This window comes from Miniopterus natalensis, chromosome 17, assembly GCF_054644295.1.
Source record: "Miniopterus natalensis isolate mMinNat1 chromosome 17, mMinNat1.hap1, whole genome shotgun sequence".
Lineage (NCBI taxonomy): Eukaryota > Metazoa > Chordata > Mammalia > Chiroptera > Miniopteridae > Miniopterus > Miniopterus natalensis.
The window spans coordinates 8,885,697-8,912,926 of NC_142097.1; the positions used below are offsets into that span (position 1 = coordinate 8,885,697).

Below are 27,230 nucleotides of genomic sequence, written 5' to 3' on the forward strand. Positions count from 1 at the left end.
ACTGCATTCAAAGCAAGGACTTCTCCCAAAATCCCTTTTATAAGGAAAAGTCCAAATGACCCCTCTGTGCAAAGAGGAGTGGGACAGCACCCACAGTGAGTTCTTCTGCAGCCTGGGACAAGGGAATCAAGCGAGCAGTGTCAAAGGAAGGGGGGGCTGAGCCATCCCACCAGATACCAGGGAGGCCCCAGGCCCTGACCCTCAGAGGGAGAAAGCCAAAGGGATCCTGCTGTATTTCTTCAACCCTGACACACAGACACACACAAACAGAGGAACACAAGTGAGCACACAGACACACAGTGGGGAGGGGCGGGGCTGAGCTGGAGAGAACTAGAGTTCAGTTGAGTGGAGGTCGTCTCCTTTGCAGGGGGTCTGCTGAGGGGATGAAGAGAGCCTCCGTGATTCTGAGAACTCGGTCTGGCTCAGGACGTGTTCCACCACAGGAAGCCCATTTCATGACTCCCATTTCCCTGGAAGTCAGCCACTTTTTTCAGCAGAGGTCAATCTCTTCCAAGGCAGGTCACCTCGTTTGCACAGAGCAGGCAGCACCTGGTCATGGGAAACAATCTACCCCAGGGCTTTTCCATCAAGAGGAAGGTGAGAGCAGACGGAAGCTCGGGGCCCTGAGAAGGCAGCAGGATTAGGTTTCTCACGAGCGAGGCGGGCTGGAGGGCCTCCAGGTACAGAGGAGAAGCCCGGCTGTGCTTGCTCTGGGCCACCAGACAGGGACAGATGCTCAGGGCACACAGGTGGTTCCAGGTGGACATCAGAAGACCCAGATCTGAGCCAGTCCTGCCAGTGTGACCCTGGGTTAGTGCCTTGCTTGCTCACCTGTAAGGAGAGAGGTCCACACTCCCACTAAAGCCACTTCCAACTTAACAGCTCAAGCCTTGGACTTAACAGTCCAAGGACCCAGGGCGGCGGCCTGACCCGGGGACCATCACCCCACTGCTGCAGCTCATTGCAGTGTCCTGACCGAAGGTTCAGGGAAAGTGCTCACTTATACTGCTGGACACATCAGGCCTTCCATCCACACCCACCGGTGGCCTGTCTGACACCACTGTCCACCGAGTAGTGCCCGGGTGTCCTCGTTGAGACCCAGTTTCTGTCAGCTAAGAGCAGTACACCAGGGTTTCCAGAGCTGTCCTGGATCCCTAAGGGCCCACAGCCTCCTGACCCCCTCTCACTGAGGCTCACACCATGGCCTTTGGGAGTCCATCCTGGGCTCCTATCAGGAGGTCTGGCTGTTTTTCCTGAGACCCGGCTCTAGGGGTCTTTGGGGTCAGAGAGGACCTTCAAATGGCACTGATCCCAGGACATATGAGGGTGGGAGACAGGCCAACCACAGCACCGATCCTCACTTCAGATGTTACCAACAGCCGCCAGCCAGGCCACCAGCCAGGCGTGAAGGACAGCTTTGGGCCTGAACTTACGTTATGGACTGAATTATGCCCCCCCCCCCCCCAATTCAAACATTTCAAGTCCTTGCCCCAATACTTCAGAACATGACTATATCTTAAGGTAAGGTCTTCAAAGAGCTAATTAAGACGCAGTCATTAGGGTGGGCCCTAATCCAGTATCATCAGTGTCTTTCCTGTCCTTTACAAAGAAAGTGCCCCACCACCAGGTGCTGAAGGCAGTCCCTCCCCAACCATGGTCCAAAGGGAAATGTCCTTCCTCGCACTCACAGGGCCTCCGAGGTGTAGAGGTGGTAGGCAGAGACCCTGCCTTGCCCCGAATCCCAGGACACAGCTATCCGTGGATGTGGACAGGGCTGCTCCCTAGAGCCAACCCTGAGGCCGCCTGGGACTCCAAGGCCTGCAGGTCATCGCAAAGGTGCCCACCGACCTGTGGCACCGCGGAGGGTGAGCCATCCTTCCCTGCTCTGGGTAAGACCGGCCTGTGCATCTGCACGCCAGCCACAAAAGAAGGGGGAGTGTGCGGCTGAGTCAGGGCAAATCCTGCGGCAGCGGACCCTGCCCTCCCTCGCCTCCCTTCTGCCCCCAGCCTGCCAGCCCTTTCCTGCTTCCGGACACAGACACGGGTGCTGCTCTGTCCTCAGCTTCCCCACAGCTGCTCACTCCTCGCTCCCCAGGCCTCCTCTCAAAGGTCCAGTCCTCAGAGAGAGGGGTCCGGCCTGGCCACCGTGGGGAGCGGCTCCCCCCACTTACACTCTGCTTCTACTCTCTTTACTTCCTTCGTGTAACTCATCACAATTTATAATCATCTTATGCTTTTTTTTTCTTCTTTGTTCATTGTCAACCTCCCCCCAGAGAGCAGGCTCCGAGGAAACGGGTCTGTTTTGGGCACCACTGTAACCTCAGTTCCTGCAAATAGCAGGTGCTCAATAAATACTTGCGGAATCAAAGACCAAACTGGGGGCAAATTTGCCGCCCTCCCCCTGGGGAGGGGGCCAATTTGGCTTACCCTGTGAATCTGGAGGAAACGAGGGGGTCGAGCAGGGAGGACCACCCCCTCAGATCCCACCTGGCCACAGAGCACTCCCTGCCCCTAGACCCTCCCTGCTAATGAGGGAGGGAGGAGCATTTAAATCCGCAGATAATCCACAAACTTCACCTCAGCTGTCTGCCTCAACCTCCTCCGCAGCTATGCTTTTCTTCCTCCCAGCAGTCGCTAACGAGGCACAAAAGAATAAATGTTTCAAGTTGCTCGACCTCTCCTTTCCCCTGCCACTCTCGGATCAAGGTGCAGACAGCAGGAAGTGGAAGGGGAGGGGCGCCCCGTAATCCCAAACTGGGTTATTTGACCCTCCTGATCTAGTTAACTAGAGTCTTCCTGCACCTGATTTACAGCTGAGGGGAAAGGCTCAGCTCCTACAGATGGTTCCCCATGGGGGGCGGGGGCGGGCGAGTCTGCACGCAGGCGGGCAGGGGCTGCCTCTCTTAGGGGCACTTTCACAACCATGTTTATACACACACAGCCTGTCCCCACTTCTCCGGAGACACAGGGCCTCCGCGAGCAGCTGCCAGATGCTCATCTCTGCAGTTCAATTCATTTGTCATTTTTGCTCCCAAAGTGTGCAAATCCTTTATCCAGAGTGTGCAATGGCATTCGGACAAATCCCCAGGGCCTTCTGGTTGTTCTAGTTCCCTCTAACTGCACAAATAACCCTACGAGCTAACCGGTATGGGGTGATGCCACGTGCGAGGAACCTCCTATACATCACTTCTTTTAATCTACACCATAACTTTAGGAGGAAGGAGACTGTTATTAACCCATTTTCAGGTGAGAAAACTGAGGCACTGAGGCACCAAGGAGTCCATACCTGGCACTTGAACCCTGGTCTCGATAATCCAAGGTCCATGCTTTTAACAGCTATTCATCCCACGGCTGCTGTCTGGGGCCCACCTGCTGCTCTCCTGGTGGCAAAAGCTATTTAAGCTATTTCCCAAATGCAATGTCCTCCATTAACAGAGGAGCTCAAGGTCAGGGGGCTTTTCTGCTCAAGACCAGAGAATTGGGATGAGAGCGGGCTTCAGAGACAGGGCACTGGCACCCAGAAAGGCAAAGAAAGTAGCTAAAGATGCCCAGGGGAATGAGACACAGGGCTGGTTTAGATGCAAGTTTAGAGCAGGGCACTGTGTGGGCCGAGACACAAGAGTGAGGACTCTTCATTTGTAAAGACCTTGGAACAAAACCACCTCCGCCTGATTTCTGCAGCTTGTCCAGTTTCTCAGATCACAAGCTTCACTGACATAAGACAATGTGCTGTTATATCAGGGACTGATAAAATGTTGATTATTTTAAAAAAGCACACGGGATGTGGAGTATCAAAGCTGGATGGGGCTCAGGACCACAGATCTGAGTCTGAGTCATAGATGTGGACACTTCGGTCTAGGGAGGTCACTCGACTTGCCTCTATAGCAGGGGTGGGGAATGTCCAGCCAGCGGGCTGTGTATGGCCTGAGAAATCATTTGGTCCGGCCCTGCCAGGGCCTTACCAAAGAGAAGCAGTTCCAGTCATCACATTAGGGGTGAGTTAATTAAATGTTTGACCAAATATAGCAGGCTAATTTTTAAGTTGATAGTCTTGTATGGCTCACGAATGATGTTATAAATATCCAAATGGCCCCTTGGCAGAAAAAAGGTTCCCCACCCCTGCTCTATAGGCTTTAAACTTAGAGCCAAAATCTGGAGATCAGGATTTCCGACCCCCTTCCCCAAATCCCCCCAAGAACAGGATAGGATGCACCCACAGAGGCCACAGTTGGAGTTGAGCCTTGAGCTTCTATGGGAACTTTCTCTTCTTCTGACTTCCTCTCTCCCCAGGGGTACTGGTGTTAATTGCACCCTAATAGAGTCCACTCCTTGGGTTGAAGCCTCTGCCCTCTAAGCTGGGAGCTGCTCCAGGCACTGAGTACCTTTCCTGCCTACGATGACCAACCCTTTTCCCCACAGCCCCTGAAGTGATAGGAAATGGAAATGTGACAAGGGACCCACAAAGTGAAGGGGCACTCGATGCTTTCACGCTTTTGTGGGCTGCATGGACACTACCTTAGAGTCAGGAAGGGGTGGGGTCCCAGATTCCTAGGTCTGTTCTGACTAAACACTCAAATGATCACATCTTGACGTACACACACGTGCACACGCACACAACCTAGCAGTGATGTCCACCCGATCCCAGGCTCTCACCTGGACACTAGAACACCAGGCTGCACTAGCTAAGCTCCCAGCTTCTCCTGGAAAGATTTAAATTTTTTAATTACACACCCCCTCCACCCAGTTTTCATCAAGAGGCATAAAAAAAAAAAAAAAAATTTAAATACACTGATAGTAAGTCTCTCCCGTTAAAAAAATAAACCCTGGGGCCTAGGCCACCTTTCTCAACCCAAGAGCAAGTTCACTGTCCTCATTTCTTATTCTCCCACTGCCCTGGTTCTCAGCCTTGGCTACACATTTGACCCACCTTGGGAAGCTTTTCAGGTTCCCAGGACCCAGGTCTCACCTGGACCCATGCATTAAACCACAATCTCTAAGGGCAGGACTCAGGCATCAGTATTTTCTAATTTCCAGGTGATTCCAAAGTACAGCCAAGTATGAGAACCTCCACACAAGTTAGAGACAAAGACACAGGCAGCTTCTGTGACTCTAAGTGAAATAATATACCACAAAACCAATTTTACCATAGACTGGCTGATATAAACCAGTCAAGTTCCTACACATCTCATTAACATCATAACAAAACAACGTTCAGTGAAATGATGTTATTCAAGAACCTGCTGTACTGAGGATGCCCTGATGTGAAGGAAAAGAATCTAGAGTGAGAAAGAAATGGAAAGATGCACAGTGGGGAGGGAGCCACAGGGGGTGGCCCGAGGTGCTGGCTTCTTCCCCGACCCCTGGCAGAGCCGCCCGAAGAAACAGGTGGATGGGAGCAGCTCGTGCGCACGGGCCCAGCGAGTGAGGACCGCTGCTCCGCCACTGCCTGCGTCTTCTGAGGTCTCTGCACCTTCCCTGCAGCCTGCATTCAGCCCGTTGACTGTGGACTCGAAGGGGGCAGGGCAATGAGTGAAAGGAACAGGCTGCTCAGTGAGATGGAACGAAAGCCCTTTGTGCAGGGATGCTAGATGCGGTGGCTAATTTCTTAATTCTCATCGCAATTCGGTTCACGGGAGGCCCCTGGAATGTCTTTATCCATCACAGATGGTTTGGGAAGATGATAAATTAATATCATTTAAATGAAGGCATGGCTGAAATGGTTAAATGGCAACATTTTCTTTGCTCGCTCCAAAGAGAAAGTGCCCCCCCCAGTCCATAAAGAAGACAAATGGTAAACAAAACGCCTATCTTTTGACAGATTCCAGGACGAGTATCATTCACAAACCATTCTGCAGAGAAAAGAGAGAAATTCATCTCATCTGACTTTGTATAGGACAACAGCCCGCGCCATAATGAGGCCTTCCCAGTGCTGTGAAATTGCGCTGAATGGCCGGAGAGTGCAGCCGCCTGTTCCCTGGGCATGTTTATTACAGCCCTTTGTATGCACCAGCCCCGCCAGCCAGGCTTGCTTCTAAACCACAGGACAGGAGAAAGAACCCAACAAATTTGTTGCTACGAAACTTCCCAAATGGGGGACTGCATAATCACGTTTGGAATCTAATGCCCTTGCTCCAAACCGTTCTTGTCTGGGTCCACCCCTGCTCTAAACTGAACAAGGCTGGGAGTCAGCCAATCGCCAGGAGTGTATGGGTGGCCTCAGCCCCCTGCCGGGCTCCTCCCAGGCCCGGGGAAGTCAGGGGGTAAAGAGGGCCCCGATTCCATTCCTAACCTTCCTCAAGTCAACTGCCAACCTGAGTCAAGAGCCACTGCAGTTGTCCCAGTTCCCCTGTGAAAAGCATCTGAAACAGACCAAAGGAGTAGGAATGCAGCCTTCACCTGAGGGCTGTGGGCTCCCGGAGGTCAACCCCAGGAGGCCAGGGCCTGGGGGCAGCTCCTCAGCTACAAGATTTTGGAAGTCTCTGAGAGCAAACCACTAGAGGTCAAAATACTGGGCCAAATGCTTCCAGCAAAGGACTCACTTCCTTAAACCATCCAGCCCTGGGAAGACGGGACAGTGGACTCCGTGGAGGTGAAGAGACTCCCATTAGCAGATCCCAAGGGTACACATCCCCCAGCCAGCATCTGCAGCTGGTTCCTGACAAGACTGCAGGGTCTCTCTTTGGTGAGAAGTGTCCTGCGAGGGAACTGAGGATTCAAAGTTCCCACATCCCCTGAGGGGGTGACATCAGGAAAAGAGGGGCAGAGGGGGAAACCCGGAACGTCCAAGAGACGCCTCTCCTCGCCAATGAAACGGCAGGAGGTTTCGGGCCACATTCACCTTCCTTACTACTCAGAGAGCGGTTCTTTTAGGCAGCGTCTCTTTTCACCAATTATGAAGCCCTTCAAGGAATGCTTTTCCCTCACCAATCAGGTGGCAGGATCCTGGAAGCACTGTCTTTCCTCACCAGTCAGGACACACAGAGTCCCACCCTTTCCTGTCACAGTTCCCCAGCAGGATATGCAGGTACCCTTCTGAGCAGTATCCATCTATACATTTCTCTCCTGTGGGTTCTTCTCTCAGTGTTCCCCCCAAGCCTACAGGCAGCTGCTGTCCAGGGCCCAGAGAGAAGGCACAGCCACTAAGGCTGACCACAGCATTTGAAGCAGTAAGACGGGACCGCACCCGCACCTGCCTTCATCTGTTCCTCCTGGAATCCAGCTGGGTGTCTACACACCATTTACCAGGTGGTAGAGCCCCAGAGGAAGATCTGCAGGGTCCCAGAATCCTGTGGCTTCGTGACATCTCACTCAGAGTGGCAAGAGGTCACACGTGGCCTTATCCCTCCCACTGCAACAGAGGAGGAGAGGGAGGGGAGGCAAGTGGCAAGACAGCCAAGACCCTGCTCCTTCCTGTCTCTCCAGGGGACATACCTTTCCTGCTCTGACAGCAAACACTGACAGGCAGAGCCGGACCTTCTCACCCACTGGCAGATTTCTCCATTTATCCAGCTGAGTGGCCACTTTTGATTAAAAAGTTTCTTGGCCAAATCTCCAAGAACTCTATGTGCAAGCAGTTGTTTACAGACCTTGGCTTCAATTTCTTCTGTACGTGAAATACAATGAACACTCAGGCATAGGTGAAGGAGTTGGATTACCTTCCAATTATGTTCTCTGAAAACCCAAAGCCCCCTCTCTCTGGTCATGTCCCTGCTTGTGCCTTCCTGCCACTGTAGGCGTTTCTTGGGTCCCTCTGCCCAGGCCACCTTCTCAGTCCCTGCTCAAAGTTTCCTGGGAGATTCTCACCTGGATGAGGTGTTTTTTTGATGTGGAAGTAGCCTAACTACCTTTATGCTTAAATTTCTCTTGACAACCACCAGAGGCAGCCTTAAGTCCACACATCTGAAAGGAGAGCTTACTTGGAGCCACCTGTTCACTTGGAATGGAGCAGATTTCTCCTGGAAGATGCAGACTGGGAACCTGGTTTTTTGGAGAAAAGTGTCCCCTTCCAAGCCAGGCCAGCTTCATGGGCCCTGTGCTCACAAGGGCACGGGCTTGGTTGAAGCTCCACTGTTGCCATTTTGATACTCTTAGTAATTCCTGAACAAGAAGTCCTGTATTTTCATTTTGCACTTAGGCCGCAAGTCATGTAATTGGTCCTGCGTACAAGTGCCCAACATCTGGTGGATTTCCTGTTAAGATGATGCTACTCTGGCTTCATCCAAAGGCCAGAAGGATTTCTCTGCTGTAATTCATCATCCAGGCCTGAGTCTGCCATGGCCTGGGTCTCTCAAGTGTCGCCCAAGAGCCCTCAGAGACATCATCTTAGGCAGCCATGCTCACAGCAAGCCCTGGCTCCAGGCCCCAAATTCTGGACCCAAAGAGCCCCGATTCCTGCAATTCCCAAACACTAATGTGGGGTGGGGGCCCCACATCATGAAGTTCCCTGGCATTTCATCAGCTCTTTTGAGTCACCCCACCATTGCTTCATCTGTGTCCATGGGAGAAAAGAAACAGCACAAAGTTAAAAACATTAGCGTTTGCTTCAGTGAACGAAAATAGAGTCTCTCTTTAATTTTTTTTTTTTGTCCTGAGAAGTAAAACTATTTGCAGGTGGATTAAATGTTCCTTCTGAGACCCTGCCCCTGTGCAGTGTCTGTCTGTGCAGTGCTGGGGGTGGGGGCAGGAGGTGCCCAAAACATCCAAAGAAATCCGTCTGCCCAGTTTTGGTAAAAGAGAGTCCTTTGTGCGCAGGGTAAGCCCGGTGACCGTGACCCCCGCCCTGTGGTATGCGGCACACCTGTGCGCAGGGACGGCAGCTGGGAGGGGGCGGGGCGCGGGGCCCGGAGCCCTGCACCCTCGCAGAGATCACACCTTCTCCTTTCCTCTCCGTGGAGTCCCTTCTGCATCGCCCCTTTGTTTCGCTGCACACCTCCGGGCACCTGCGAGGCCCCCGTGCGCGCGTGGCTATGGAAAGGAGACACAACGGGAGCGCGCCGAGCAGACGGGGCGGCTGGCGCCCGGGCCCCGCCCCTGCACCTACCTTTGCAGGCCTTCCGGTGGGTGATGGGCTTGCCCATGTCGCGGTAGTAACCCTCCTTGCAGTAGTGGCAGTGGCGGCCGGCCGTGTTGTGGCGGCAGTTGAGGCAGACGCCCCCGCTCTTGCGCCCCGACAGCTTGTACAGCTCCATGTTGAAGCGGCAGCGCCGCGCGTGCAGGTTGCAGCTGCAGGCTGTGGAGGAGGCAGGAGAGCCGTCAGCCAGGGCACCTGGGCGCCAGGCCCCCGCCCCCGCCCCCGCCCGAAGGCAGTCCTTTCGCGCCCGTTCATCCAGGCGCGCTTCTCACCACCTCGCAGTCCCCGAACCGGCCGAGGCTCCTGCTCCCTCCCGGGGGCAGATTCCAGTTCCCTCAGCACCCGGCCCAGGTACACACCTCGCAGTGGGGAGGGCAGCTGGCATCCTCCTGCGCCCACCCCCATTCCTATGCTGCCCTAACCCCCGGACGGCGGCTGGGACTGGGTTTGGAGATTGGGCCTGGAAAGAGGTGATTAAGTTAAAATGAGGCTGTGAAGGGTGGGCCTTCTTCCAATCTGACTGGTGTCCTCAGAAGAGGAAATCTGGACACGCAGGAACACACCAGACACACATGCTCGCACAGAGAAATACCAAGCGAGGGCACAGGGAGAAGGCAGCCATCTGCAAGCCAAGGAGAGGTCCAGCGCCTGGATCTCAGGCTTCCCTCTGCCCACTCCTCCTCCCCTCTGCCTCTTGCCTTCCTGCTCCGTGGGGCTCGGCACCCTTTCCCCCTGCACTGCTGCTCTCCAGGCCGGCCTCGTTCACCCCTCACGGCTGGTCGCAGGACCGCCTCTGGGCTCCTGACTCCCAAACCCGTATTTCCAGCTTCCGCTTTGGGGTCTGCACTCCCCAGAGGCGAGTCCTCCAAATCCATCCACTGCTCTGCAGGCTGCCAGGCCTCAGCGGGTCTCCTGAGATGAGCCCTCTAGGCTGTTCTCAACACTGTCACCAGAGCAGGGGCTCTCAGCACCAAGCCCAGGATGTCCTTTACCTCCTGAAGATCATTCCGTGCTCCCAGTACCTCTGTATAAAATCTAAATCATTTCCACGGCCTCCAGGGCTCTGAACACATTGATTCTGCTTCCTCTTCTCACTTTAAAGCTTTCAATAGTGAGCAAACTCTTTTCAGTCTCTACAGCATGCCCCGTGTGAGGACCCCCTGCCTGGCCCCTCTATGACGCTGCAAATGCCTCCTAGGACCCTCTTCTCCCAAGCCCCCTCCTCATATGGCTGCATCCCTCTCATCTTCCGTGTCCTGGTCTCCAGGTCACTTCCACCTCCCACCAGCCTGGCTTTGGCAAGAGGGCTATGGGCTCCCCAGGCACCCAGCATGGCCCCCACACCGCCCCCCTCATAGCACCCTGGGAAGCCTACGGTCTGCTTCCTTAGGTCTCTAACCAAGATAACTCCAGCTTAGATCCGGCCCAACCTTGTTCCCCCCAGTAGCATAATTTGCCCTGCTTTCGTGCTAAGCATGTTTTAAATTGCATTTTATGTAATTTTTAAGGAAATACATGTTTAATGCCAGACCCTTGAAAAACAAAAGCAGAAAGGAAAAAACTGCAAAGTTCCACCAACTGCTGTTAACACGGGGGTCCGTCCTTGCAGGCTTTAATTAGCATCTGCTCAGCCGTGGAGCTGTTTAATTCTGTCCTACAGACATGGATCACACTTGTACCTCTCAGGTTCACAGCCCATTTCCTCATAATAGTGAACATTTTTTAGTGTCAGATAATGTTCTTCATAATTTTGAAAGCTTGTCTGGTCCACCACTGTTCGGATTTGTGTAACGGGGCTGCCTGGATCTGCAGTGGGTGCATTTAAAAGCAGGGCCTCCCTGGGCTGGGTAGTTAGGTTTAGGTTGTTTCCAGTTTTTGACTATTATAAACAACACATTGATAACTACCTTTGAATTCGCCAATTTATACTCTGCTCTGGTGACTGTTGTACAACAGTCTCAAGACAGAATTGGTAGTTAAATTTTGGGTCTACATTTTTTGTTAATACCTCACCCAAGGATATTTTTTCCATTGGATTTTAGAGAACATGGAAGGGAGAAATGGAAGGGGAGAGAGAGAGACAGACACATCGGTGTCTGGGGCAGGGTTGGAACCTGCAACCCAGTTACGTGCCCTCAACCAGGAATCGAACCTACAACCCTTTGGTTTGCGGGCCTACGCTCTAACCACTGAACAACACTGGCCAGGGCTGGGTCTACATGTTTTAACTTGGGATCCAAATTGCCAAATTCCCCTCACGAAAGCCTTCCACTCCCGTCAGCAGGATATGAGAGCTCTTATTTCGACACACCCTTGAAAAGAATAACAATATGCATTTGGTATCAGCATTCTTTTTTTTCAATCGTTGCCAATTCGTCTGGAAAACACACACACACACACATGATTTTCATTTGCATGTCTTTGATTACCAGTGAGGTTGGACATTTCTCTATGTTTGTTTTTCTATTTATATTTCATTTTTTGTGCATTGCCTGTTCATGCCATTTGCCTAGTTTTCAAATAAGGTGTTTTTTTCCACGATGTCTAGCGCTCTTAAATATGATGGATTAAAAACCATTTGTTGCCCTGGCCGGTTTGTCTCAGTGGTTAGAGCATCAGCCTGCAGACTGAAGGGTCTCGAGTTCGATTCCAGTCAAGGGCAGGTACCCTCGGTTGCAGGCTCCATCCCTGGCCCCAGACCAGGGCTTGTGTGGCAGGCAACCAGTCGATGTGTCTCTCTCACATCAGTGTTTCTCTCTCTCTCACTCGCTCCCTTTTACTCTCTCTGAAAAGCAATGGAAAAAATATCCTTGGTGAGGATTTAAAAAAACCACAAAAGACCATTTGTCTTTTCTAATATAAAAGCTGCAAATGTTTTTACCAGTTTCTTATTCATGTATTACGTTTGTGGTTTTAACAAAATATTTGCCCCTTTAATTTTTCTCTGTGATGTTAAAATAAGCTTCTTTAAATGTCCTTCCCAGAGTCACCCTCCAAATCACGCACCCATTAGTCACTTGATTTACAAGTGGAGATGGACAAATGCCTTAGAGGAGGCTCAGTGGGGAGACAGAAGATGCAGCTCATGCCTCAGGTCTGGAAGCAGCTGGACACCATAAGCCAGAGACAGACTCCTGAGAGCTTTCCAAGCATCCCTCAGCACCTCCAGCCCTGGGGCTGAGCTCAACTAAGTACAGATAGAAGCTACAGCCCACCAGTACAGGGGATCGTCATGCATACACAAGTTCACTGTCCCTCTGGATTCACTCAACCAGTCCAGGATGACAGGGGGCTGCTCAGAGTGGTTAGGTGACCTACCAGCAGCCTGGCACCACCAAGCCAGTAAATGGGGGGCCCAGGACTAGAACCCAGGTATTCTGGCCCCAGGAGAAAGGACCCGCATCACTGGAAGGAACAACAGCTGGGTCTAGACTACAGCCTGGAACGGGGTCTCTCCTACTAGCATAGAAGTCGCAGGGCCTGCACACCTGCCCAGGACCAGGGATCTGGAAAGATCACCCAGGCCTTACTTCCTCAGGCCCCCTGTCCTAGAAAAGGCCTCAGTAGCAATGTCTTCTTGGTCCTTCTTGGAGGCAGATGCTAATCCTGTGTTCTCCTCTGTAAGGATGACTCAACTGTCCCCCATTCCCTAAACGGGGCCACCCCAGCCTGAGCCCCTGCTGAGGGGGCCCACCCTACCCCCACCCCAAGGAAAACCTTGTCCTGGTACCTCTCTCCCATATGCACCTTACACCAACAAAAGGTTCTTCAAACAATTGGTCACACAAAAGAAAACTTGGAGGCTGAACATCAAAAAGCAGGGCTCCCCTCCCTCCCCCTGTTCTTGGAGCTGTCAGGGGACATCAAGTGGCAATTGCCCACGCTCAACCTTTTGCAAAGTATTTTACAACTTGTTTTCTTTTCTCTTTGTTTTATTTTCTCTGCACAAATGGAAAAATGCATCAGGCAAAGAAGCTCACATCTGGATTCCCGGGCTCCACACAGAGATGTCATCCAACTCCCAACCTGTCCCCAGCCCCTTTCTCAGAGAGACACCTTAATCCCTTGCGCCTTCCTGTTTATCTCCTGCCTCTCTTGCAGGCAAAAATATTGGGTATTAGTTTCATTATCAGATTTCAAGGCGGAAAGGAAAGGGCAGCTTTGTGAGAACAGAGAGGTCAGCCCTGGGGAGAAGGGTGGGGGATAGGGGAGCACAACTTCCAAGGAGCCTGCAAGGCACCACGTCCTGTCGGGGGTCCCCCAGATACCCAGAGAGAACTGGCCTGGTCTAGACCCCAAGCTCTATGCCCCCCTCAACTGTCATGTGGGGATCACCAAGGATACATCATATGTGGCTGCATTTCAGACCCAGGGGGATAACATGGAGCAGGAGGGAGGCAGCAGAAGCCCCCCGCCCCCCACTCCCTAACCAGAAACCTGACAGGAAATGGGGCCCAGGAGATGGGGTTCTACTTTTTTCTCCTATGAAAAGTTCTCACCACCACTCCTTTAACTTTTCCAAGCCTCTCCCACCCATCTGGACTGTGCAACCCTTCACCACCCTCAGGCCAGTTCAATCCAAGACACGGCCAGGCACTCCAGCTACCTGCCAGGCCCTGTGCCACGAGCCAGGAGGGAGACACGGATGGGCAATGCACTCTCAGCTGTGAGGGCTCCCCTTCTGGGGGAGGGGGAGGGACAGACGAGCACTCTCAGCAACAAGTTCTTAGATAAAGTGAGACAAATGCTCTCCTCAGCTGTGTTGGCTCCTGGAGGACAGGAACAGTGTCTGTCCTTACACCCTCCAGCCCAGAGCAGACCTCAGTGTTTTTGTTGCACAAATGAGAGAGAGCAAAGTGAGTAAGTCAGTCAGAATATGAATGGGTGGGTGGATGGATGGATGGATGGATGGATGGATGGATGGATGGATGGATGGATGGATGGATGATGGATGGATGATGGATGGATAGATAATGGATGGATGGATGATGGATGGATAGATGATGGACGGATGAGTGGGTGAATGTATGGATGAGTGGATGGTGGGTGGGTAGATGAGTGTGGATAGATAGGTGGGTGAACAGGTGGATAGGTCAGTGGATGGATGGGCAGGTGGGTGGGTGGGCAGAAAGTAGATAGGTAGATGAACGGAAGATTGTGCAGCCTGCCTAGACTACACCCTGACAAGGCATGGCCTTGTGACATTTCTTTTATTGTTGCTTTGAAGTATTTAAAACTTGTATTATTGCTTTAACTCAGCGATACAGCTTCTGTCCATCCAAGTAGACTGCAGAACTTTAGGAGAAGAGATCACATCTAGGATGCCCTGGACTCCTCTGAAGACCCCAAGTAGGGCCTTGCACACAGTTACTGACTCTGCATCCGCTGGTCTGAGTTTACCAGACACAGGTGCTGGCCCCCTCCCGAAAGGCCCTGATGAACTAACCCCCAATTCCACCAGGGCTATCCCAGGCCCAGAAAGAATCCAGCGGATATAGTTAAGCCATATCCCAGTCCTGTCTCTCAGGATGTCTGGGCCTGGCTCCCCCAGATTTCATGCGGCTCAGGGGCTTTCAATGGAGCAGGAAGGTCACAGGTGATGGGCCTCCTCCAAGGCTCTGTGCTGGACCCAGGACCCTCCTCTGCCCTTCCAGCACACAGGATCCCCACCAACGCTCTTCCCTCCTTCCCAGGGCAGTTCTTTTGAGAAGGTTGCCCCATGTTATTTCTGCGTAACAGGGAATTTTGGATTGAAATATCTGTAGCTCACTGTCCAAGATAACTGGCCATACGCACCATCTGCAGGACATTGGTCCCCAGCCCTGGGCTTCCTGTGTACCCGTTAGCACAGCTCTCACACCTGCCCACTTCCATGTGTCTAGGCCCCCGGGGCAGGCTGGGGCACGATGGGCACTTGCAGGGTGGGGCGCGTGTTGCTTCTCACCAGTTCTTTTGCTAATTTCACCTGTGGCTGCTGGGTAAGGACCATGAGACCTATTCACCACATACAGTGTCCACAACTTCCTGGGGGCCGTGAGGATTAGAGCAGTGGTTCTCAAGTGGGCAGTGCTTTAGTAGCCACTTAACAGGTCTGGAGTTTCCACCCGGGCTGAGTGCTATCAGCACCGACAGTGGAGAGGCCATGTGCTCTACTGGGGTGAGGGAGAGAACGGCATGAGGTGCAGAGGACAGGGCCGGAGAAGAGAAGAGAATCAGAGCCCAGACGAAGAGTCTTGCCAGCCCTGCTCCAGCTGCATTGGGCACAAGGGTCACCCTGGCACCCAGTTCAAATCAGATTCTGACTCGGGAGATCTGGGCTGGGCCTGGGAGCCTTCAAATCCAACAAGCACCCAGGTGAGTGATGTTACTCCTGCTGGTGGGCAGAACTGAAACTAAACAGAAAAAAATCTCTGGGAGACAGTTCCCAGGAAGGTAAAGGGGAGAGTTTATGACGGGGGGGGGGGGAGGGGGGGGCTCTGCATTGGAGCAGTGGGCAGAGGCATGGTTTCAAAAGAAACGCCTCCTTAAATGACTGTTTCAGGATAATAAAAATATTTGAGAGTTATATTTAAGGGTTTGGGGTAGTTTGTATTTCCTTCTATTTATTATTTACTCTATTTGGTACACTATTTATTTAGAAATTGTTTGACCCTTGTTTATAAATGTTAAGTATTCTGCCCCCAGTGGTGTCTACTCTGAGCTCAGTTTTCAGCTTTTCCTGAAATGACCAAGCCGAGCAGTCACCACTCCCCACACTTGGCTCCTGACAGCACCTGGGCACACTCTGAGCCAGAAAGATGTCATCTCTGCCCTCACAGAGTCTTTGGAGATACCTCCAAAGGTATGATAAAAGCTTGGCTAATGCTAGTGTCACTGCCACCTCACTCCAAGGCCCACCTCCACTGCCCAACACAGGGTTTAACGCTTGTCAGCGGAGACATCAACCAGCCAGGACAATGCAGTGGCGAACAGGCAGGTAAGCCAAAGAGGCTGGGCAACCGCTAAGAGAGAACATCACACAGGTGCAGTTTGGTTCCAGTCACGGCTCTAGGGTTTGCAATCATTTCAGGTGTGCTTGTGTCAATTTTATTTTTAAATAAACTGTTAAAAAAGCATCACAGAAACGGCCAGGAGAACGGGACTTGTTTTGCTGTAAGAAGAGAGTCAATAGTCCATGCTGAGCGAGACAGGGCCTAGGTGAGGTAAGGATGTTCTATGGGACTCTTGGGGGTGCCAGAGAACACATAGGAAAGATATGGCACCTCAAAACATGAGATGGGGTTACCAACGACATCCCCAGCAGGACCCACATCTAAGCCAACAAATATACATGGAGCCCAACGTGTCAGCTTCTGAGGAGCACAGCTGCTCTGGGGTCAACACCCCTGCATTTCTCTGTCTCAAAACTGTTCCCATCTTTCTACTCTCCAGCTCTTGTTTCAGTTCGACTAGCCATTAACTCCTTCCCAAAACCCCCAACACGTGACGGTTCTCAAACTCGGGCCCATAGAATCACCAGGATTGCCCATCAGCACACAGACAGCTGAGCCCCCCCCCCCCCAGGAGTCTCTGATCAGTAGGCTGTGGGTGGAGCATGGGCATGTGCACTAACAATTCCCAGGTGAGGCTGAGCTGCCTGTTTGCGGGCCACACTTTGAGGACCAGTGATAATAATAACCACTGACAATGCAGAAGAGAAAGGAGATGTCTAAAGACACGGATCTCGGAGCCCACATGTGATGTAATTATTATTAAGTAAAAACCAAACAGCACACAAGGCAGCAAGGATGAGGGAGAGAGAGCTAGACCTGATCCAGGAGACATGGTACCTGGGCTCTAGTCCTGGCCCCGTACCTCACCCAGGTGTGTGACCCTGGAAAGCCCACATGGCCTCCCTGAGCCTCCACGTTGTCATCTGAAAAATGAAGACACTGGGCCCTGGTGGGGTGGCTCAGTTGGTTAGAGCATCATCCCACACACCAAAAGTTTGCAGGTTTGAATCCCGGTTGGGGCCCGTGCGGGAGGGGAGGCAACCAATCGATGTTCCTCTCTCACATCGATGTCTCTCTCCACCCCCCACCTTCTTCTCTAAAATCAATTTTTTAAATAAAATGAAGACATTGGGTCTGATGATCTCTGAGTTCTTTCTGGCCTAAAAGTCTATAGCTGCAGGAACCAAAACTCCTAGGAGGTAAGGGGCAGATTCACGCCAGCAGGGAAGCTCCGGGAGGGTACCTGGGAGTTCATGAGGGGAGTGCTGCAGGTGTGAACCCGCCACAGGGGTGGGACTACGCAGGCAGGTGACAGGCCGAGCAGTGAGAGCGCCACCAGCGCAGGTAGATCAGATGGGGCACAGTGATACCATGGCCCTGAAGGGGCGTCGTGTAGGCTTCCAGTCACTCAAGGTGAAGGTGAAGGTGCCTTCAGCACAGGAACACCCTCAGAAGGGGAGTCGCTGACAGCACCAGTGGCCACCTGGGTCTTCCAGAAGGAGAGGGTGAGGCAAGGATACCTCTAGGTACTGGGCAGAGAAAAGCATTCTGAGGAGGAAAAAGTAGTCCCCTTTTTAGGCATGTGGGGGTCTGCTGGGGAGGCCTTGCTGAGAGTTTTCCACAAGGGCAGTTAGCAACAGGGAACTTCCCTGGTGGGCCTGGAGCTCCTGAAGCTGCGTCTCAGCGTGGGGAGCCCCCGACCTCTTGGACAGCACCTCCGCCTCAGAGACAGGCCTGCAAAGCCACACATTGTTTTAAAAACTCCAACTTGAGCACAGAATCTCTGACCCTGGCCCGGGGCTTCATCTCTGATATCAGAAACATAATCGACAAGAGGTGGATCGAGGTGGTAGGGAAGGTGGAAAACAAAAGGGAACTGGGCAACGCTTCAGGAACCCAGTGCAGGCGGCAGTCAGGAGGCCGGAGCTCCCTGCCAAGGCGGGCTTTAGATGGCTTCTGATAAAGTCCTGGGAGATAAGTGGCCTGTGTTTGTCGAGGGCTTAGAGAGCTTTAGTCGAGTCCCACACAAAGGGGCCCTCTGTCAACAGTCCTTCAGGCCACTAATAGGGCTGAACAAACACTAGGGTAACAAGCTCTTCACACCTGTGGGGCTTGGGAAAGGCCTGGCCCCTTTGTCAAGATGTCAGACAAAAGAGCTGTTGGGAGCCCAAACCCAGCCAGACCCTCTGGGGGCTTCTGGAGAAAGGACTGGGCAGGGGATACATCTGAGGTCTGTGAGTCCTGCCTCCTGCAAGCACACAGGTATGTGGACTCCATCTGGGCTGGGAGATGGGCCGTGAACAGATTGGGAGGGGGGGGGAGAGAGAGAGGGGGCATTCGTGGGGCTGGGATGGGGCCACAGGGAAGATTAGGGGTAGCAGGGAGTGACAGCTCTCCCCAAAGCACAGCCTAGTGGCATTCTCTCCCGCTGTGCGGGGCCACCAGCCCCTCCCCAGCTGACTGCGCAGGGCCATCCCCCGAATCGGCTTGACCTCACCATCATATTTTCCACTGACTTTTTTCTCTGTAAACATCTTAGCCTTTTCTTTCCCCTGCCCTTTTCTGGCTGCTGCACCTCCCCCTAAGGCTTTGAAACAATCCCCTCCTAACGTCTCCCAGGCCTTCCACTGCGAAGGAATAACTGGGCTCCTGCTGCACAAACATCCTCCTCTCGGCCGGGCAGGCCCCTCTCCGCGGAGGAAATGCCGAGGAGGCTTTGCTCGGCCCTGGGCAGTCCTCAGCCCTTTGTCTGCAACCTTCCTCAGATGCTCCCTTTGCAGGGCCCTCCCCAGGCGGCCAGGCCAGAGCAGGCCCTGCCCTGTCACCTCCCTGGGTGACTTCAGCCCTGGCCCACCATGTGGCATTCCCAACTCCAATCCACCCTCCACCCCAGCCCCTCTCCAAACACTCCTCTTGCCTCGTCACTACGCTCTTCCACAACTTTTGGTGGCTACTGGCTACCAGATGCAAATTCTCTTGCCCTCAAGGGTCCTGGTTTCAAAATAGAGGCCCAGAGACAGGGGGTCTTGCTTCTTTCTTATGACAGGACCCTGATGAACACTCGGCCCACTCCCATCCACACCCAAGATCTTCAGCCACAGGGGGAAGGGATGGCGTCCTCCAAGGGTAGACATGGGCTCCTGGGGCTGGTGCAGGCTCCGAGGTTTCCCAGTCTCCCTTCTTGTCATGGAGAGATGAGAGAAATGAGGCCCCAATGGGCAGAGCGACCTTGCCAGGGACCTGGAACTAGTTAGGGAGCACTCCTAACTCGGGGCTCTTTCCAGACCTCCAGCAAGGAGGTGAGGGTGGCACGGCCGGCCAGCCGGTGCAGAAAGAACTTGATAAACCCCCATGGCTGCTGGAATCCACTTCTGAAGGCTGAGAATTTTCCAACTAGAAGAGCTGTCTGAGGAAAGCTGCGCCCGCGGTTGGGCTGCCATGAAACCCTCTTTGCCTGTGGCCCGTCACCCTGCCCACATGCCTGTCTGGCAGCACAGGGCTCCCTTCCAGCCCTTTTCCCAGAGGTGGTGCAAACTCCCTGCGCTTTATTAAACGGTCAGATGAGCGCTGATTTGCCAGCCACGCTGGCCAGGCCTGGCCCCTGGCTTCCCGGAGTCATTTCCCATCTGTAATGGGTCCCATCACCGAGTCTGGCGCATGCCAGCCTGGAGATGCCATGCCAGCCTGGAGATGCTAGGCCCGGCTCCAGCGGGAGTGGGAGAGGCTGGCGGCGAGGGAGGTTTAACGACTTGCAGTCAGTTCCACACCCGTGACACCAGGCAGGAAAGCGTGCAGTTCCCAGGACACCATCACTCCCTGCACTGTCACACAGGCAGCATCCCTCTCAGCTATTTAGTTCAACTCTTCAGTTAACTTTGACTTGAGTTTTTAAGCTCAGACACCAACCTAACCTGCCGCCGAAACTGCTCCAGCAATGCGACCCCACGCACAGAGCCAGGTGAGCCCAACAGGTCGAGGTTCTTGCTCGTGAATGGAGACAGGCTGAAACGAGGATCCCCTGGGCCACTCCAGGTCACCAACAACATGCCTTCTAGTTTTCCTAATTTACCTGCCGAGGGCTGCCAGGCTTAGCAAATAAAAATACAGGATGCCCAGTTAAATCAGAATTTCAACAAATACTTTTTAGTAAAAGTATGCCCACGTGTTGCCTGGTGATCCTACCTCCAACACCCTGCAGACCCCAATCAAACATGGGCTTCACCTAACATGTGTGATTTTACACAATTTTTAATCAGAGGAACCTCTGATCTTCTCACACCTGCAAGCCCCAAAGGAGGTTAAGAGGACCCTCGATTCAACAGGACCCACAGGAAAGAGGCCCGTTGGGGCTTTTCTGAGCCCCAAGGGTTGTCTGATTCTTAGGTTCCTCTTTGGTGTCACCTTGACCTTCCTTAATAACTTTCCTTTCTCCATCTGCTAAATGAGAACAGAAATCCTGCCCGAGACTACATGGAAATGTGAGAGAAGGGAACGACCCTGCTCATCTGATGACCCAAGAAGTGTTCTCCTGGCTGCGAACTCCACACCAGGCTCTCGCAGGGCCCTGATGTTCCCTAGAATGCCTCAATTCCACATGCAAAGATCCCCATGTGGACTCATACGGCTGTTCAGGGAGAAACTGGAGGAGGAAGGCAATTATGACCAGAATGGCCCAAAATCTTTACCCAAAAAAGGCCATTTTCATCAGAACATGCTTCGCGGTGAAACTGATCAAACTCTGAACCCAAATTATTAATCCAGTTATTTTAATCAAACCAGTAGGTAAAATGTACTTAGATATCAGCGAAGTATTCATGAGATTACAACGAAAGACTTTAATTAAACATCATCATATCACTGAAGCATGTCGGTGGCCTGCCACAGAATTGAGAAAGTGACAGAGAAAGGCAGATTCCAGCTGACCAAGAACAGAATGGGGCACCCTGAGAGAGAGAGAAAGAGAGAGAGAGATATCTTGCTGCTCCTGGAGGCGTTCGAGTCCAGGGACACAGTAGGAGAGTCCAGCTCTGAGGAGGGGATCAAACTAGACTGACAAAGTTCCTTCCATCTCAAAGGGCCTTAGAGGAGACACTGTTCCACCTCTGGGCTGCGAGAACCTTCCAGATTTGAGGCTAGGACTGGCCTTGTTAATACTCTTAAAAAACAATAAAAAGAAAAAAATGATTGAGAGAGAGAAAAAGATCAATTAGTCATTCCACTTATTGATGCACTCACTGGTTGATTCTTGTATGCGCCCTGACCAGGGATCAACCCCGCAACCTTGGCGTATCGGGACGATGCTGTAACCAACTGCGCCAGCCAGCCAGGGCAGCCTTGTCAATCGTCTTAGTTGAGCTGGTGGAAGCGTCCTGAGAAGTCTCCCAGTCTATAATGACCCTCCGTCCTTGGGGTAGGGACTGTGCATGCAGAAAGAAGACAACGGAAGAACTTACCCGTGGGCAAACATGGGGGATTTATTTGCAGAAAGCAAGCTAAATGTCTCTTCTGGGGCGATGTCCTAAGTTATCAGCTACAGCTAGAGAACACCGCCTGGGGACTTGCCACCACTTCCTCACAGCGAAGAGTCGGTGCACAACAGCACCAACAGCAGTGGCTTAGTTAAAAAGCTAGCCAGTCTTCCAAGGTTTCAAGGGCTTCAGGCAGACCAATCTTTTGCAGAAATGCACCCACACAGCTGTACGCTGAGGCACCTCGGGGGGCCCTAAGAAAGGGAAGGCAGAGAGCAGTGCCCAGCCATGGCCTGAAGGGTGAGGGAGGCAAGCGGTGGGGAGCAGAGGGCAGGGCTGAAAGTGAAAACAGCTTACACCTGCCCATCGCAACCCATCCTAGCCACCCCACAGCAGTGACAGGTGAGCCACCTGGAGTCGTCTCTGTGCACCGAGGGAAGCACCAGATACCCACAATTACATTTCCCCTTCACGACCTCCTGAAGCAGGGATCACCAGTGTCCCACTTTGCCCCTTTCCAAACTTCCTCAGTTTCCCCATCATGAAGCATTCACCACTCTCAAGGTAATAAGCCACGGAGACGAGTGAGGAATATGCGGAGGCCTCCCGAGGGGGGCTCCCGACCTTAGACAGCTGAAGCCACCCAACCAGTGACCTCAGAAACACAAAATCCTACCCCTCTTCCTCCTCTCCATGGGGGGGGCCAGATGGAAAACTAGTGCAAACACATTTGCTCTTCTAAACCCCCGACACTGTACAACTTTATAATTATTCTCACCAAGGGAAGCTATAAAATAAAAAAGTGGAGGCACTGGGGGCTGACTTTTATAGACTTTATCCACCCAACATTCTCCCAAACAGTGGGTGAGGAAGGCGCGTTCACACCCATTTCACAGGTGAGGACAGCGAGGCTATGGCTGAGCTCACGCAGCTCACGGGGGGAACTGGAATGGAACCCTGCTCGGCTCCAGCTCAGAATCCTGGCCCGTCCCTCCCTTCCCAGCTGCATATGGTGGGGTTAGTTAGCCCTTTCCGCTGGACCTCCGCTGGTGACTCGGTTGGCTTTGGAACCAGAATAGAACTATTGAAGGCACAAGCTGGGCCAGGCGGGGGTTGTTTTATGACAATAGTTCCCCTCAGGTAAAGTCTTTGGAAATGTCTTTCCTTGCCCTAAAATTAGGGGGTTTGGGAACCAGACAGGTTCCTTGTACAAGTGTGTGTGGGGGAACCCACATGTGAACGCCCCACATTTCTTGGCCCTGGTACTTCTGGCTGCTTTGGATTTGGCTAATTCCCCGGGCGTCCTCTGTAATTCCACAGTAATATGGCTTTAATTGTCCCCAAAGCGGGCCATTCTCCCTTTATTGTGCAGTAAACTTCCCTCCACAGTTCAGATTACATGCGCCAGCCCCAGCCAGGGAGCAAGGAGCCCAGCCAGACACCACTATCCTCATGGTCAGCCTCTTGTCCTGGCCAGCGAGCCCCTTCTTGTCCCTGGCCCAGAGCTAGGAGACTGACATGGCCTAGGGCGGATGTTAGGGCCCCCGGGGGCGGGGTACACTGGGAAGGAGGCAGGGACACTGGTCTGTGGTTCTGTCTGGAAAACGAATTAACTTAACAAATGCAAACAAGCTGTAACAGCAGGATTCATTAGGCCCAGTGGGAACTTGGTTTCATCCATTTGCTGGTCTGTTTCCTCAGCAAATGCCACTGAGGCAGGAGCAGGAGGTGCCAAGAGGGGGATCCGAGCCTGTTCCAATCTCCTACCTACGCCACCTGGGCCAGGTCACCTGACCTCTACCAGTCCCTAAAGAAGTAGTAATTACAAACACCCCTTTATCAGATGAGATAAGGCTTGTAAAACACTGTGCAGAAGGTAAGCCTGGCGCTGGATGCACCAGTTCAATCCGGCCTGTCACACGCCAGCACAGTGAACTTGACCTCGGGCAGGTCAGTTGACCTCTGTGCCTCAGTTTCCTTATCTGGGAATGAGGACAATAATGGTGCTCCCCTGTTAACAGCAGCTAGCACAGGGGACCAGTCCCTGTTATCATTCTGACAACAGTTTCAGGAGCCTGAGGGAGGTCTGCCTACTGGATGCTGGTGACACTGGCTGAGAAGGTCTGTGCCCTGGAGGGGCTCCTCACGGGAGACAGACCCAAAAGCAGAGAGCAATCCACTCAGGATGCCCTGCGAGGGGAACACTAGGAATAGAGGTTACCCCACAGGCCTCTCTGTCCCTGGGAGAGCAAGACCAGCCTACCTCAGAGGGCCCCGGCAGTTTCACACGCCACTGCTCCCGCAGTCACCCGCCAGGGTCTGCACCCAGAGTTCTAAGGGACTCTCACGGTGACGGTCTTTCCTTCGCAGAACCCAAACCATCCAGAACAGAGTCCAGAACAGTACAGGAGGGAAAAGTCTCTCTGATCAGCCAAAATGGTGGTGACCAGCTTTCCCCACTCAGATCAATGCTATTTAGCCCCGGAAGGAGCCATCTCCAAATTGTCCTTACTTTTCACTTACGGAGAATTTGAACCCAGGGAGAAGGAGGAGCTGAACTCTGGCAGTGAGGCAGACAGACAAGAGGCAGGGTGAGGAGAACCGCGCACACGAGGCACAAGGCAGCAGAAACGCAGGCCCACCCACCGCGCACCCTGGCCCACCGCGCACCTCCAGAGGCCTCCGCTGCAGGGAACGGAAGGAACTGGTGCGCGCCCGGTGGTGAAGCTCGCCGGTGGGGCCTCAGAGGCAATCCCTACACCCCTCACATTCCAGCTGAAGACAAGAGCTTCCAGGGGATCTCCTTTCCCATCTAAGGCTCAGGTTCGTCCATCTCCCCCCACACCCCCTGGCCACACCTCTGCCTTCTCTCCACCCTTCACCCTGCCACCCTCACGGGCCACACCAGCATCCATCTGAACAAGTCAGTCAAGGCCCGGGATCCTTGGGCGTGTGGCCCCTTTATCACCATGAACTTCTTTCTTCTGTACTCCCAGCCAAACGGCCAGCCCTTCTGGGGAAGTCACACCACAGGAAAGATGGTCACTTCCATAAATCCATGACCACAAAGGGTCTCTCCAGTCACACTCCACTCCCTCATCGCCTTCAGGTCTTAGCCCCTGTCCCTTCTCGGTGAGGCCTGCTCCGGACACGCGCCACCGAGCCCTCCCACACCCGTCTCCTCTGCCAGTTTCCGCCACAGCACGTATCACCCAAGAGCACACACATATTTCACAGTGATTCTGTTCATTATATCATAGCATGTACACACTTTACATGTTTGTTTATTTACTATGCTTCCCTAATCTAAGCTCCGTGAGGGCAGGATTTGGGGTTTTTTGTCTGTTTTGTTCACTGATACACCCCCGTGGCCTAGACCACAGTGGCTGGTGCAGAGTAGATACACAGTGATACTGGGGAGTCAGTGAGTGCATGAATGAATGGGTCCTGAGACTTGTCAGCTCTCTCCCACTCCTTAGAACGATTCCCTGTTTCAAGTACTCCCCACCCTCTTGAAACCTCCAGCCCTACCGTCTCCCACCTCATCTCCACAGGGGCAGTTTGTGGCCTCACCTTCTGTTCCTCAGAGCAAATGGAGGTCGTTAAACAAGAGCTCCTCCGACCTGCTGCTCCCACCCTGAAGCCCCAGTCAGGAGGGCCAGCACCCTCACCCTCTCTGTGCAGAACCAGCCCCCACACTGGCTCCTGTACTTATGCGCTCGGCTCCTGCAGGAAGAATAAACCGTCCCTTCTCGCTCAGGTACTCAGTCTCTTGCTTTTGGCTCCCTTCGTCCCCTCATTCTACTGACAGCTGTGCTCTGGATCGCTCCTGTTTAAAAGTCCTCCCTCCAGCCCACATCTCCCCCAGCCACCCTCTCTCCTGGCCTTCCCAGCTCAGCTTGGCCATCGCCTCCCCTCAGGCTCACTCTGCCCTGCTCTGCCTTCTTTGTGCCATTGTTGCACCAGAATACTTCTTTGCGTGTTAATCCTCACCTGAGGATAGTTTTCCATTGATTTTTAGAGAGTGGAAGGGTATGGTGTGGGAGAGACAGACAGAGACAGAGACAGAGACAGAGACAGAGACAGAGACAGAGACAGAGAGAAACGTCAATGCAGAGAGACATGTCGATTGGTTGCCTCCTGCATGGGCCCCGACTGGAGCCAGGGATGGAACCTGCAACCCAGGTACGTGCCCTTGACCAGGAATCAAACCTGCGACTCTTCGGTGAGCAGGCTGATACCATGCTAAGGTCACCCACAACCACAATGTTGCAAATCCAATTGCTGTTTCCATCTGCCCTATTAGACCGCTCAGCAGTTTTAAGACCATTCACCACATCCCCTGGGCAGCCCTCGCTTCCTCCGGTGTTCAATAGTAGCACACACACCTGGTTTGCCTCCTATGGGCCTGTCTCCCTTCCATGCTTGTCCTTAATCAAAGCTGCAGTTCTCCCAGGAGAACATGGGCCTGCTCTCCTTTCACTGGACTATCTCCCTTGATAATCTAACCCAATTCAATTACCTTCCTGGGGAAAAAATGACTCCCAGATTGATGTCCCCAGTCCAGAAATTTGCTTGGAGCTCCTGACACCTGTATCCAACTACCTGCCCTGCATCTTGGATCTCAGAGGGGCACTTCAAACTTAACGTGATCCAAGATCAAAGTCATGATAGTCTCTCCCAAACGCAGTTGTCTTCCAGGGCAGGATGCTCTCATCTGCCCACAGTGCAAGCTGGAAATACAGGAGTCACCTCTGTCACCCCCCACTCCCTCAATCCTGTTATCTAATCCATCACCAAGTCCTATTTACTCTTAAATCCTAAATCTCTCCCACATTCTTCTACTTCTGTCCCTAGTCCAAGTCACAATCACCCGTGACCTCTCAGGGGTCTTGAATTTGGGTTTAAACCCACCCAAGAGCTGGCTCGTGGTTATGACTTCTTTGGAGTCAGCCTTCCCACCTCTGTCCAGTGAGAAGGTCAAAACAGGCTGGTCTCCTCACCCTCCCCTCTGCACAGCAGGTCTCTTTCTTGTGGGCCTTTACACTGGGAGTATGGCCCTTTAGGGTCTAAGCTTTCTGTGGCCATCCCCCATTAGACTTCCTGCCTTTACCTGTGGTCCCGAGTCCCACAGAGCTAAGGCTCCAGGTCACAAGGGTCGGGCATATAACCTCCTGCCCACGGTCAGTCCTGTACTTGCTCACCCCTATAATTCCACTTGCACTTTGTGGGCTTCAACAGATGCCTTTATTCTCTTGTCAGCTCAGTGGTACACTGTTTTTAAGTTTGTGTTTTTATTTTTAAAATGCCATCCTACAGTTTTGTTTCTGTTGTTTCAGAGGCAGGGTAGCCATCCCTACTGCACTGCCCAAGGTGGGAGTAGAGTCAGCTGGAAGCGAGGCCATCATCACTGCCGAGCGCCGGCTCTCTACAACGGTCCACAGCGCCAACCTCCCTTTCCTGTGACCCAGAGCGCGCACAGCCATGCCACCGCCAGACGGCCCTTTAAGCAGCATGCCGCTCCCCCCGACTCCACCTGGTGTGAGTGTGCTGGCTTCAACTCTCCAGCCTTAGCAAAGGGAAGGTACAACCCTTGAGCGGGTCATGAGATCGTTCAGTGGATTGTGAGGCAGCATTTAAAAAAATAGAAGCAAACAGAAAATATCAGGTGAACCACACACTGTAAGGGTTCGTTACAAT

General features: G+C 53.0%; 1 protein-coding gene across 1 annotated transcript in view; it reads right to left on the reverse strand.

Moving 5' to 3' along the window:
• The window catches only part of NTN1 (netrin 1), a 171,391-nt gene that overhangs the window by 50,075 nt on the left and 94,086 nt on the right, over positions 1 to 27,230 (reverse strand). The window contains exon 2 of the mRNA XM_016222406.2: positions 9,041 to 9,229. Within this exon, the coding sequence (XP_016077892.2) occupies positions 9,041 to 9,229 (189 nt within the window). The remainder of the gene's footprint in view (positions 1 to 9,040; positions 9,230 to 27,230) is intronic.